This window comes from Opisthorchis viverrini (assembly GCF_000715545.1).
Source record: "Opisthorchis viverrini unplaced genomic scaffold opera_v5_186, whole genome shotgun sequence".
NCBI lineage: Eukaryota > Metazoa > Platyhelminthes > Trematoda > Opisthorchiida > Opisthorchiidae > Opisthorchis > Opisthorchis viverrini.
The window spans coordinates 369418-384230 of NW_008751844.1; the positions used below are offsets into that span (position 1 = coordinate 369418).

A 14813-nucleotide genomic window follows, 5' to 3' on the forward strand; every position below is an offset into this window, starting at 1 on the left:
AGCTGACCTTCTTCAACAACGTGGAAGGCTCTGAATAGAATACTGGAAATGAGTTTACGTTTCCAGTCTTAGAGACAGAAGGTGTCACCTTGTTTTACAAAGCACTCTAACTACATGTTCTTTTCGAAAGTGTAACCTTTCGGATCGTGCCACTTGTCTGCCCTCTACCGGAGTAAATCAAGATTACACGTGCTCTTCCATCCCTAAGGCATGACTTGGACCTAGTGGTACTCACTGTTCACAGTCTGCATTCAAATAAATTAGTGAGCATTTTTTCAATTCTTTTGCGACATGTCAGCGTGTGCTGTGACCCGAAAGAGGGCCCCACAATCTGGGCCGACTCTGATCAAGCCTCTCCTCAATTAGCAGCGCACCATGTTCTGACTGGTTTAAGAGTTGTGCTAAATGAGGGCGAGAATTAGTTTGCTTGCCAGTTAATCTGCTTGACAGCTGTAAACAGCTGTAAGTACAACCAAGCTTGCGAGGTCTGCCATAGCCATCAAGCATAGAAAAAGAGCAAGAGACTGGTTATTTGTGTCTGTATCGGTCGAAGATTACTTTCCGATGGGCGAGAAATAACGAAACTACTGATTGCAGGGTTAGCTATTTCGTCAGACTAGTCAAACAAGCAAACAACAAGTCCGTTTAAACATGGACAGGATCTCTACCCACGTATCATTCAATACTGAGGCATATTTCGTGGCCCGTACTACGAGTGTATGACGTGCTTGTCTCACTGGAACATCGGTTTTTGGTTCGTTCGCATTCGTTCGACTATCCCCAACTTCTCATAGCCACTTATATTCAGTTCAAGGTCACTTGACAGCAAAACCCCATGACCCCGTAGTTATTCTACTCCGGCGTTTCTCCGTGTTCACTTTCGGTCTTGTTGTTAACATCAGGATAGGCCGATTCGTTTGAAATAAACGGCGTCCGTTTGCTTATCCGATGTAGCTAGTCCACGTGACCGCAACCCTACCACAATCTGAACATGTGGCTTTAAAGGACTGATGAACAAGTAAAGGCTGAATGTGTACTTCCCGAACAGGCAATGTTGATCTCTCCATCCAGCAGTGTACCATCTAATATGTGCTTCTCCAAAATGCCTATTTCTAACACAAACACATCCCATTGAGTTATTCAAACCTCAACTAACTGAGCACTTCTATCAGCAACATAGTGATTATTGTGCCCAATAGTATCACCGATTTCGGAGCAACTACGCAGACTCAGACCATGTGTTAGTCTGTGCCAGTTACATGGTGGAGAAAACATCTCACCGGCCCAATACTGACTGAATGAAGGACGCAACTGCAAGGAAAGCCCAACAACAACGCCCAGAATGTTACCGGTCAGCCAGTCAGAATTACGAACTACAGTGAACTACGCTTTGGACGAAAACAAATCGGAGACCCAACTCAAAGTGGGTCGTACAGCGTTCTTTAGCCCTGAGTGGATGGTGCAGTTGCATGCCTCCTGACACAAAGCGTTATGTGGCATGAGGCGGCCACACACATTTAAGAGTGGTGCATAGAAATTCTTATCAAATGGAACAGCGGTTCTAGTTTGATAATAGCCCGATTTTTTGGCAAAACCAGACTGTAAAGACTGGCGGTCATGAACCTAGGTCTATCCGTACCAGACTGGGTCTAGTCCTGGTCGCAAACCCATCCTTACTGTCTGAGAGCGCTCGGTACACCACCATTCATGGTTGTCGTTTTCAGAGATCTAAAAGTAACTCACTCATTCGTGCTGCTTTGTGACGGCAGCATTCAAGAACCTATAACTTTCTATCCGATCATCCATGAGTAGACAAAGGTCGTTTTCTGAATAGTCCACTGAGTTTGTCAGAGAACAGTACTAATACACCACTGTCAGTTTTGATAGACTTTGCAGTTTAACTTTTCGAACTCTCGATAGCTCGGTGAGCGATGTATCGAATCCAAGCCGGGTATCTCGGTTGCTCGAATCTAGGGTCGGACAACTTGACAGTATCTTATCCGTCGTGCTTCCTTCGGGTGGCATGGCAGCTATTCACCGAATAAGTGTGACAGCTGACTGGTTATTTCTTAATCAGGTGAAATGGTAACTCCAGGTGTAAACTCCGTCTTTGGGGGGGGGGGGGGAGGNGCCCGGTGTATGGTGTTGCAGTGTGCTTGAATGCCATTGCTTTCGAAGAATTGCACTCGTTTAATGGGAATGCTTACGTGAAGTGAGCGGATTTCGGTAGTAAAACGAGTGCTGTCACCAGATAATGCGGCACAAGTAGCCGTGCTTTCGAAAATACACTAATTTGCAAATCAGTTTGGTTTTCATGAGAGTCCACTTTGGGTTCAAGTAGAACATAAGGTTGAAGGAAACTCGGAAACTACGCCTACTTGATGAGCTCCAAGAAGGGCGAAACCGGTCGTCGGTTGTCGAAGAGTTTTCAGCAACCTTGTGAGTAGTTTCCTTTACGAAAACGTACTGCGATATCCCGAATATCGTCCCAACCGAATCATTAGGCGGCCTGTGTGCAGCGCATTCAGTTGTAGAATATCATAAACGAGAGATTCAGTTGAGTCTCTCGTGAAAATCAAATTGATTTGCAAATGAGTGTATTTCCCGAAAACAGTCGAATTTGGGTCCCAGTGGAACATAAGGTTGACGGAAACTCGGGGACTGCGCCTACCCGATGAGCCCCAAGAAGGACGAAACCGGTCGTGCGTTGTCGATGAGTTTTCAGCAACCTTGTGACTAGCTATGCTTGTTCGTCAAACCCGTTGCATACCAAGCCTCACGCCCTACATGCTGAAACCAGCTACAACTGGGAAAAAAACTCAAGATAGAGAAATCATGACCCACGGATGAAGATAAAAAATCTAACAGTGGGTTTCAACTGTTAGTTTCCATCATCTGCAAGGATGTGTTACAGGGTATCTACCGCATCGACTGCTAGAAATCCTCAGTGACATTGAATGTTTTGTGAGCAGTGGTGCAGTTTCAAGTACAAAATGCCCTGTAGAGATTCGAAACATGGTTGAAAAAATGAACCAACTGCGGTGAATATAATTAAGGAATTAATCGTTCATGTATAACACTTCTTTAACATATAACTGCAATGCCACCAAAAGAAAGTACGAGAGTGCGCAAGCCTAGACTTAGACAGTTGAGATGTCGGGGTTAGAAATGCTTGCCGGATGTTTGTACATTGAAAGGGATAATAACTTTCAAATTTAATAAAACGAACGAAGACCGAACTGAAGAACAGGGGAATAGTGTTAGTCAGTATGGTATTATATTCTGTCCGCCTTGAATCCACTGGGCTTCGCTCTGTTCTGAATAACCCAGTGCTTATTGACCTCGAATTCCCAACTCCACGAAGACCAATCGGGAATAATTCCTATATCAAAGATTAGGATACAGTGGTCTTTGTAGCAGAGGCACGTTTTTTGGAAACGGGTCGCCCCTTAAGGGTGCTTTCAAATGTTAAAACCCAATAAAGTTGTATGGGCTAGCCTTCATACGTCAGTTAACTTTCCAAAACGTAGTCCGATATGAGTGCATTTTGCCTTAACTTGTTCGTTTTTGTTTCTTGCCTTTCTAATAGTGAATAATGGCTGTGTGGGGACTAGTTTGCGAAACTTGACACCAGTACTCAGCAATTTCGCCTATGTTCTGTTTCCCATAATAAATAACTCCAGTCTTCCCCCTTCATTAAAACGGAGACAGGCCTATGTATCTTAATTATACGGCGCAATCGAACGCTTGTTCGTCCAGTTCGACAGCGCCAAATGAGTACTTGCTCTAATCACATTACTGACGAAAAGATGTCATTTGAAACCTCTCCTTGTTTGCAGAAAAAACGGTCTGGAAACCTGAAACGAGCTTGGCGAAAAGTTTGGAAAATTCGCTCAGGTTGGTTTCATAAGCGATTTAGTTTTAGCCACAAGAATGGCTCGTTTCCAATGTGATTTTTCAGTTGATTAAACCGCTCGGACGCCGAAACAACGGAATAATCAATTCAATAATAAAACCTTGTATGCATCACTGGGTGATGTGCTCAAGTGTGAATTGAGCGAATTTAATCGACACATATTTAGCAGTTAGTTCCTCACACAGTTTCCTCTCAATAAGTTTGACTCTAAGGGAAGCATCCTACCTCAACTTGAATGCATTTGTCAGATTTGAGTTGGAACTGTTATCTCCTGAGGGAGCATTCTCCGAGATGCAAACTTCATTTCATCTGTACTAGGCGCCTTAAGTCGAGTTTGTTCTCCAGGTAGCTGGGATTATGGCGTCACATCGTCGTCTGGCGCCCAGTACAGACCACCAACTAAAAGTATTCTCATGTCGATGGTTAAAAGCGTCATTAAAGGAACCAGCTAATGGGCATTTTGAGTAACTCTCTGTTCAGAGCACTGGCGTCAGTGTGGGTGATACTCCAACTGGAAAGTGTACATACATTTGGTGACACTACAACACACCTAAGTGCCCAGTCAACTTTTCTGTTGAATTCTACGACTTCAACTTGATTGTACAATGACTCACTTCTTGGTAATACATCTCCCCGTGCCTAGGTGGAAGACTCGCAAGTGAGCGCTGCTCATAATATTCCACGATTGATTGACCCTCCTGGAAAGAACATTTCGGGGGCCGACTAAAGTGGCCTCCAACAGGAAGTAGTTTGGAGTCTTTGTTCCCCTCGTGAGAGGCCAGTTCTCTGTTTCGGTTGTTCCTCTGAATCAACTCCCAATAGCGACCCCCCCCCTGAGAATAGCACTTATTTCCGGTCGCTTCCGTTAGCTTCATCTTAGGCGGCAAATGACTAGAAATGTACATCGGGAAGCTACTCGAAAAGCTCTTTCCAACGAACGAGCTTCCCCGGAAAAACATTCTCGTCCTGTCCAACTTGCATTAGGAGGATAATCTGTCCTCAGCCAGTTAGTCCTCAACAAAGTTATAGCAATAGCTGTGAAATTGCGTTAGTACTGAAAGGTAATTCAGGCTACCCGCGACTATCGTCTCCCGATAGTTTTACTGTAAATAAAAACAAAACCACGGACGCATCCTATGGGTATAAGTGTGACCCATGTATCTGGGCTGTGATATCCCTTGAATTTCCCATACTATCACCTAGTACCATCAAACACGTTAGGCGGATTAAGAACATCTTTTGATCAATAGTTACCAGAAACTCAGTTGGTATCACTATGACCATCTCCATCACCACCATCAGTCGTCGTCAGCATCATCATAACCGTCCTTTTTATTATCGATTGCAGCAACATACCCCTGATTAATACTAGCACCTAACTGATATATGACCTTGAGGAAGAATGCCTCGGTAAAACATGGAAGAGACGGGACTTATAACAAACTTCCTTATGTCCCTCTGGAAAATGATTAAGAATGAAGCACCTGGTCCTTGGAACAGCGACGAGACAAACGTGGCTAAACATCACATCAATACAAGACGCCAGGGGCATTCCTTCCGGAATTTGGTCGTCCAACACAGAACGGTAGATAAACCTTAGCTAGGCGTTCTGACTAGGAAGTGACAGTACGCTCGTCATGTCCATGTGCGATGGGGATCATGAGGATCTCAACCAGGAGGGCACAAAGATCCCACAGCACTTAGTTTTGCGTTGCCAAATGGTGACCTTCCCCCCCGACAGCTTTTAGCCAACAGCCCCAATCACCTTAATCTACTGATTTCTACTGATTTCCATCAGTGAATAATCGCTCACGCAAATGGACTGTGAACAAGCTGCAGCTATCTTACACCTGACATACTGCGAAAGAACCGATTACCAAGCGTTTGAATCTGCCTAACGATTGGAGGGACCGAGTCCCACAAATATAAAGTAAAACTGTTCCTACAGTAGTTACCTTGTACACATAACTTCAGTGAGATTCATTTCCGATGCTTTAAGTGATGCTGTTTGCAGAGGTATCAACGCCTATTGGCCATTGAAAAGACGAAGGTCCGATTCACACCTTCGAACGATTCAACTCATGCACACCTTACCTCTGTTTTCACTTCGTTTTCAGAAAAGTTCAGAAACCCTAGTTGATACATAAAGGAAACTACTCACAAGGTTGCTGAAAACTCTTCGCCAACCCACGACCGGTTTCGCCCTTCTTGGGGCTCATCAGGTGGGCGCAGTCCCCGAGTTTCCGTCAACATTATGTTCTACTTGAACCCGAATTGGACTGTTTTCGAGAAATACACTCATTTGCAAATCAGTTTCGTTTTCACGAGAGACTCAACTGAATCTCTCGTTTATGATACTCTACTACTGACTATGGGAAGTTTGATACCAGCTAAGGCCACTATTGGGGCGATGACTAATTTTATTTTTTTTAAATCCCAAGAACGCGTAGAAATGCTCTTCTCTGCAAAGTTGACTAATCATCCGTCTTAGTACTCCCGTCCCCGCCACAAATAAGACCTCCCAGGGGTGATCTTTGTCCGGAAGGAACTACCTTACTCATTACTCTTATACGGTACGAAATTTTCATACATTTGCAATGTTTCGGGTTATCAGTGTATCGCTGTTTTGCAATGATCGATGCGTTTTACATGAATATCCCTTGCTTTCAACAAAACGTTTCAACTTTTGTTCTCACATCCGGCCATTGAAACGAAAATGGGCCGAGAGGAGCTAAAAATCGAACGAGAATGGTGGTTCATACACCTACAACACGCAGGCCATTCCCCTCTGTGAGCTTTCACAGTAAACAGCGTACGGGTAGCCTAGTCGAGCTATGGAGATGCGAGTGTCGTTACACAATATTTGTTGTTCGTCGTACGCTGATTCATCTATGGTTCCATCCATACGAGGTTTTTAGAGCCATTCGTATGAAGACGCGGGCATGTCTTACAACGTGCTAAGAGATTTCACATGAAAATTAAGAGCAGTTCATCACTACTGGAAGCTATTTGTTACCGTTTTGAGGTGCTATTCCACCTTCATAAGGTTCTAACTGCCGACATTCACATTAACTGGGCCCAACAAACCCCAGGAGTGTGTCAGAGACACATTACTACCGTAGCACTAATACTCCGGCTTGGTTTTGAATACAAATTTATCCAACTATTGATCCCTGTTTTTTCCGATTGCTCAACAAACGCTTCTGCACATTTTCAACTACTGTGTGGTCTTCTAGTGGCGGGTCGACGAGCACACCACTCCAACGGTCGAATCAAACTCTTACTGTCATACAAACAGAGTCAGGCCGCTGGCCTGGTCATCGAGCTTACAAGCAGACTCAACCTTGCTTCGTCCCGTGGAATCGACCAACTGCATTGTGTATAGTCTTCTCAACCCGGAAGACATGAGAATATTATATCTGGAGATTCAGTGTGTATAGTTGCAATATCCAACAGAGCACAGCTGCCCGGAGCGCCAGCGGTGGCCATGTCAAGAAGGTCAGATTCCTCAAGATTATCCCAGAATGCCCGAAACCTAATGACACCCTCAAACTCAACTAAACGCCAATCATACAACCTTGGATCGAGGTCAGACAGTGCTCTTCAAAATGCAGCGCGAAACAGCCCTGGATCAAGTTCAGTGCCCCTAAAACATAGCACAGGGCCGTTTCACTTTCACAAAGCTGTTGTGTCTCCTGTTGGCGAGTCTTTCTCCGGCACTGGTCACTGGAGCGGAGATAGCAGTCAGATGTAATATCTGATAAAAGGAACACATTCCGATTGAAGTTTTGTGTTATACGTCCTCTTGATGGAGAGGGAGGCCAGTGTCCAATAAGGATATGTGCAAACAATGATCACGATCACCTTGCCAAAAACTGGTTTAGCAGGAAGTAGGTTCCTGACAAAGGGCGCCCTTTCTCATGCCTCACGATGAGTGAAAGCTGGTGAATCTTAATTAACGTCACGAAATAACAAATTCTCTAACCAAATTTCTGGTTTTCTGGACCGGAGCGCAATTGAAATAAGGAAGAATGGTTGGGGCGTGCGGATAAAATCAAGACAGAGGGTGACAAAGGAAAAAAACCATAACCACTGTTCCAAATAATCTTGATACCTCTAGAGTTAACCGGTGTCTAAAATTCCCAAGAATCCCGGTTGCTTATAAGTAGTTGACTGTTTATTCCAAAGCTGATAAAAGTCAAAGAGGGACTGAAAAGAACAGTTTCGAATTTCTGTTTGCCAACTGAATAGCTTGCGCAGCTTATAGGCAATATTAACAGACCCGATGTAATCCGTGTTGAGAAACAGGGGCGTTCCATTCAGATTTAGAATGTAATAGCAAGTAACGACATCGTCGTTCAAATGTTGAAAAATTCATACAAAGTCTTCCCTTGACATTGCTGAAAAGGCTTATCATCGGCCACTCTCTGACTCAGTAGTGTTAACGAGCGAGTATCTCAATGTTGTTCCAAGTCAGAAAATGAAATTCAAAATTTGCCCTCTTGGTCGCGGTCCTTAGTTGTGCGGCTGTGTGAAAGTTGTCTTCATACCTCTCGACTTCGCTTCATTTAGCTGACCAGATGTCTCCCCCACCCACAGATTGTGGCATCCACTGTGCCACCGGAGGGGGTGTGTATTAGTGACGAATCTGAGAGTCTCTCCCCTAATAGATAGTTTGTTCAGGGCTCAAAGACACACATAAGTCAAGGGAATCAGCTGACTGGTCCTCTGGGCATCGGTTAGCTGTGCAGTTGAATTAAACCAAAGATATTTAAGCACACTAGCAGCTGCATACGGTGCAACATACCTCGCCTTTCTGAAAGTCATAATCTAGAGAGAAATGGAGCTTCCCGGCGTAGACCTTCTCTTTTTCCTCGGACTGTTCTGCTTCGTTTTGTTCCATGTTATTCTTCAGAGAGGCCAGATCCTGCAAAATGGATTGAAAGGCATTCTGTTCAGATGAACAAATTCACTGAGTAAAGCATAGCTAAACCTCGTGGCCAGGTTCTTCCTAAATCAGAAAGTTTCCCTCTCACCGCGTTTCGTAATGGCTTAAAAGGCACCACCTAAACAAAGCTGAACCTTATGATTTTTGAGTACAAAATGTCTCAAAGACTGAGTAAAAACTGATGATTTATTCTCAAACATGGGGAGAAAAGCTAAAGGAGGATGGAGGGTCGATAAGCGCAGTGATCTGATTGGTGGATAACAACAGTGTGCTAAACAAACAGCGAAAAAACGTTCAGCGCTAAACTACTATGCACTGTTGATGTGGCCAGGACTAGTGAGGGGACGTCTGCAATCCATCTGTTATTTTCGGGAGACCTAATTCCGGCCGGGAGAACAGCAGTCATGATCTAGATCGCTAGTGACTGCTGGTGACTGCAAAATCGGCAGTTGGCAGATCAATAACTAATCTTACACGTAGAAGACTCACAGACAGTTCTCAGGCAAGTTTTACGAGTAAAGGCTTATGATAGAATGAGGTTGGGAAGGCCATGAACAAATTCTATGTGAGTAGTATGTTGTGCCAACGAAGTGCACTGCGATATCTCAGATATCGAGCTTTAGTGCAGCACACTCAGTGGAAGAACGCCATAAAAGAGAATCAGTTGAGTCTCGCGTTGACACCATGGTAATCTGCAAAAGGCTACATTTCGCAAATTTGTTTCCAGGCCGAACGCAAGGCTGACTGAAACTCGGTCTGCAAGTTCGAAGAAAGATCAAACCGATGACAAGCATTCGAATAGTTTTCATCAAACTCATGGGTAATGCGTTGGGCCGAGAATATTGCCTTTGTGTGTTTGCTTTATTCGGTCAACTCTGTGAAACTGTGACTTCTGCTGTTATGCAGCAGCTAAGCCTGTTACCCATCGTCCTAGGTTTACAATGCAAACTTGCTGTCTAAAGAGATAACACCATCAAGCGACAACTAAATCAAAATATCTACCTGTGTGCTGCAACTCTTGTTTTGCCTCCAACCCCACTTCCCCAGTCTCTTAGCTTCCTACTCGAATTCCCAATTAGCTGAAAGCCTCAGTAAGATCTGTCACTGAGTTATGTTCGCAAGTGTTGAGTCTGGCAACAATTCATTGGAAGATCTATTTTACTTAATAATACGATTCGACTCTTTGTACCAAACAGGTTAAATTTACCTCGAAAATTTATCAAATCTTGAGTTCTCCGGTGGGACGGTGGAGACTCAATGAACAAAATAAACCTAGTGGCGAGAACTGTTAGTAACCTTTACTCATCCGTCACCGACGAACAAGGGTAAGATCGGTAAGACTGAGATAAAGCAAAGAATTTCTGGATAACTGACTTCCCTTCGTTAAGGGACCTGTAAGCAAACCTAGCAATTTCCCGAAAATTTCTTCACCATTTGAGGACACTTCATTAGTATGCGGCTAACAGAGCATTTGCTCTCCTGTTTGTGTCATATACTTACTAATGAGTATCTCATATCTCCGACGCACCTGGTTCGAAAAGGTTAGCTTTCAAGTGATCTATCAAACGATCGCGATTCATGCCACGTCTGGTCTTCTTTTCTTAACTCTCATTGGATGCTTTTATTTCAGTCGTTTCCTTCCGTCGTTCTGATTGGTCCGGTGTCATTTGGAAGAAGATCACTTCGAAACCTCATCATCACGTGAACCGAATTGCATGGGGTGCTATGAATCATTACTTTTTTACTGTGATATTACACCCTTGAACTTTCACCAGTAACACCTCGACAATGTCTGGTGATTACTCTTTGTTACTCTGCAAACAATTTGTTTGCTTATACAAACTAAATGTTACCATTGCCCAAAGCTGGTCTCCGAGCCAACACCAGGTGCCGTGACTTATGAACAGGATTTTTCGGATGTTAAGAATGCCCGGAGTGTAAAAAGACCCAACCGCTGTCTCTTTTACTTAGCTTCAACTCGTACGACGCGTATGATCTCGACGACTTTTAGCTGTTAGCACTCAAATTAATGAAGACGTTTCGCCCATGGTTTACAAACAAAGCTCTATTTAGTCTATTGTAACTGTTGTGTCAGACAATGTATAGTTCCTCTAAAACGAGTGAACTGACCATAGGGTGAGGACCGCTGTGGAAAACTTTCTAAGACTGAAGATATTCAATGCATGATGATGCTAAGTGATAGCCTAGATGTCATGACGATTTTGTTAAATGGTCATTGAGCAGCAGACAACCGGTGAACTTGGTCATTTACGGTAAAAATGTCGGTGACACTCATGGTGAAACTCAAGCTGTATACGCAAGGCGAATGTTCAGCAACTTACCGTTCATATTCTGGATGTTGCTTACAACCCTTCTTCAGCAGACGTCGGCTGATAGAATAATGATATTTGGCCATTCCTATCGCCGTTTCATCGTGTTAATGGCCGATGCAAGTCAAATAATGAGCACTCAGCACCAAACCCCCTAATCATAGTCATCTTACGAAGACAATCAGCCAGTGGGACAAATTATTGACACTCATCGCAGTACTGGTTCGCTCGTTGTCATTCCAAGCGAGGATATGTAGCTCAAGGCCGATGCAAGTCAAATAATGAGCACTCAGCACCTGTATACATTAATCTATCTGCATACCGAAGTACCAGCAGCAGTCTTGACAAAGATGTGTGACCGCACTGGGTTGAAAGCAGCCGGAATTGGTGTGCACCACAATTCACTAATTTGAACGCTCCGGAGGTTGAAAATTTCAGCTGACTTCTCGGAATACAACATCAAGCCGAGGAGCGTAAAACCTTCGATACCAGACTATGCTCTCGAGAGCACAGTTTATTCGCTTTTGTGTTGACTTCTCGCTTTCACTCACATTCTGTCTTTCATTTGAAACCAGCTTGCACTACTGAATAGAATTTAGTTTAAAACTGGCTTCTCAGTACGCTAATCTTTTTCCATTCCCCTTTTCACATCTACCAAGCTGCGTCATAATTATCGTTTTCTATCTGCGCCATGTAATGTTGGTTCCTTTTTCCAACCGAGAGGGAGAAAGAGCATACATTATTAACAATGTCAGCAATAATAACAACTCATGGGCGTGGTCCATTATCCCACCGTTCCAACTTCATTGGTCTGTAGCTACCGTCTGAACTGTGTTAGACAATGGGTTACAGCAAAATAGATAAACACTATGTGATAAGCTTTTCAGTGCTCGTATTATTTGGGTTGGACTGTTCAAATGCTGCTCCCAAAAGCGAATATTTCACTTATCCGTCGTACATCCAGTCTAAACTGAAATAGACAGGACCGAATTAATAGAGGGCACCAAACTGCGGTTGAGAATTTTTTGCTGTCTAGAAATACAGAGGCATATCAGTGGGTTTGAAAGCAATTTCTTCTCTTGTATAGTACCTTAACAGCGTGAATTCTAGAAAGTGAACAACTGTACATCGGCAGTAAAGGATATTTCGTTTTCTAAGTTCCATAGAAAGGAGTGCAAAACTCAGATATTAGCTTTTCTGTGGTACAGTTGACCAGGAAAAATCGCTGAACATGGCCGAAATGACTGCTTCCTCTGCATATAGTTGAAGAGATTATAGGTAGCTCAGGTTGTAAGGATGGCTGTAAAAGTGTTTACCGAGCTGGAAGAATTGTTTACAAGCATTTCATCACCATTCGAGATGAAATAATCAGTGCATTTCGACGATTTTCCACTCACCTAGATTAGCGATGATATGTTTGCAACCATGGTGCCCGGCCCACCGAACAAACTAACGCGTCCGTATGCATCATCATTGTGAAATGGACCAGTGACCTAGATCAGTAGTACACGCGCACTCCTTGGATGATCATCGCTCATTTGTCCTTACTAATGCTAAGTGCTAATGCAGCCCAAGAGCACATAGCGTGGATGTATCTTCTTTTCAGCCGTGATTAATCAAATGCGTCTACTACTCCAGGTGGAGTAGTGGTAGCACTCGCCTTGCCTGTCAGATGTCCGGAGTTCAAACCGCAGTACGGTCGGGGATATGCCCTGCCAATTTGGTCTACTAAGAGCAAAACTCGAGTCCCCGCCTCGAGTCACCAGAATAACCACGCCAGGACACGAGGAGGACTGTTCAGACAAGAGTATTGCGAATTTTCTGACTTCCCTTTCAATGACATTCGAGTCTGTTCAGTTGGTCTTTCTGTCATTGCCAGTGTGACTGCATGTCTGTAAGTAAGCTCAACGCACATTTTCACTTTCTCCACGAGACTATGGAGATAGGAAAAAATGTCAGTGTGTCTACTCCGCGCAAGTGTTGTTCCACTTGCTCCTCTTGATCACTGTATTTGGAGCTTGTTCCCGAAGGAAAGACGGGTTTCATGTATTGAGAAGTTCACACAGGCTGGAAGGAAGGTGCTCGTTTAACGAATAACATAATGCGGCCGAGGAAAATGGTTCACTCAACAGATTTTGTTATTTTTGAGGACCGTGATGTTTCGGAACACTGCCACATCTAACTGATCATGTCAAGTTCTGCTTCGACCTACCTCGACTGCCGTTGAAACCGTTCACCTTAGGTTTATCTTTTCTCAACTCCTTCAGCATCTACGGAGCAAAAAGGAGTACGCCTGTTGGAGGCATACGAAGGTTTACGCGCTCATAAAATTAGAAGGCAATCGCCTTAAAAGACTCCTCTTTTAATTCGGTCCGCGTTAACATAGGCTACTCGGGTGTGTGGCAGACAGCAAAGCAGCTGTGAGCGCGACTGATCCTAGTTATGTTCTCCCAGTCATAAATTTGATGGGCTTAATTGGAATTTCACAAGCCTTTCACCAGCTCCATTCAACGGCACTAACTAATACACTGTCACCAACGGCATGGTGTGGACAGGCGTGTGTGAAGGCATGCGTCAAGCGACTCAGGAGAACTTTGTATCCACAATTTGCTATCAGCACACTTTAAACTGTACTGTCTATCGGACCAATATCCACACTTGAAATACATTTATCCGCGTACAAACACAGCTATACCGGGAGACTCAACTGAATCTAAGCTGAATCTCTCATTTACGATGGTCCGCTTCACGAAAGGCCGCATCATGTTTCAGTTGGTAAGATGAACCAGTATCGTAATACATTGTACAGGCGCAACAAATTGCACGTAAGGTTGCTGAAAAGTTGCCGACAGCCTACGACTTATTTTGCCTTTCTTGAGGCTAATCTAGTAGACGCAGTCCCCAGGTTCTCACTGTAACAGGAGTCAGCTTGGTGCATCACACTCAGTTGAAGAATATCATAAACGAGAGGTTCAGCACCTGAGTGCAATTCGTTATTCAGAATACGTGCTTCCATTCAAACGCAGCTACCAGCTCTTCCCACTCTTTTCATTGTCCCTCCTCCACAAAACATCTGCCTCGGAATAGATAGGTATGATCCCAACCGGTGCTCTAAGCTGTGCGTCAACTAAAGCTATCTTCAGTAGAGTTTGACGCCCAAATTTTATGCCATGAGAACGTTTTCTGTTCCTTTCAACCTTGCTCACTGGTTTATTATTGCTTGTATCTCCATGTTCTGTTCCCGGTCGCCCCCTCCCCAATGTGCAGCGGAATCTCCAGTGATACAATGGTTGACCTTGAAGTAGACAAGCACTTTGATGAGTATTCCGAAATCGATCAGCTTATTCCTTCCGATGATCTCCATACTGTTCATCACCGCGCATTCGGTAGAGCTAGGTCTAGTCCATGCACTTCTTGTAGGCACAAACTAGTGTGCATCAGGTCGCCCACTCACGGAAATTCTGTGATATCCTACTTGACTAGTTTGTTCCAATGTACTGCTTAAGCGTTCATTGGTGATTGACTCCGGTAGTTTCATCAGTCAAGTGTAGTACCGTTTGTAAACTGAAAATTTTACCCTTGGTTCACAAAGTGTCGGCAACCTTGACTTGAAAGCAAA

General features: G+C 44.0%; 1 protein-coding gene across 1 annotated transcript in view; it reads right to left on the minus strand.

Moving 5' to 3' along the window:
* Positions 1–14813, minus strand: part of T265_07810 (hypothetical protein) — a gene marked incomplete at both ends in the record, with an annotated part of 73649 nt that overhangs the window by 23890 nt on the left and 34946 nt on the right. The window contains 2 exons of the mRNA XM_009173439.1: positions 4531–4749; positions 8724–8843. Of these exons, the coding sequence (XP_009171703.1) occupies positions 4531–4749; positions 8724–8843 (339 nt within the window). The remainder of the gene's footprint in view (positions 1–4530; positions 4750–8723; positions 8844–14813) is intronic.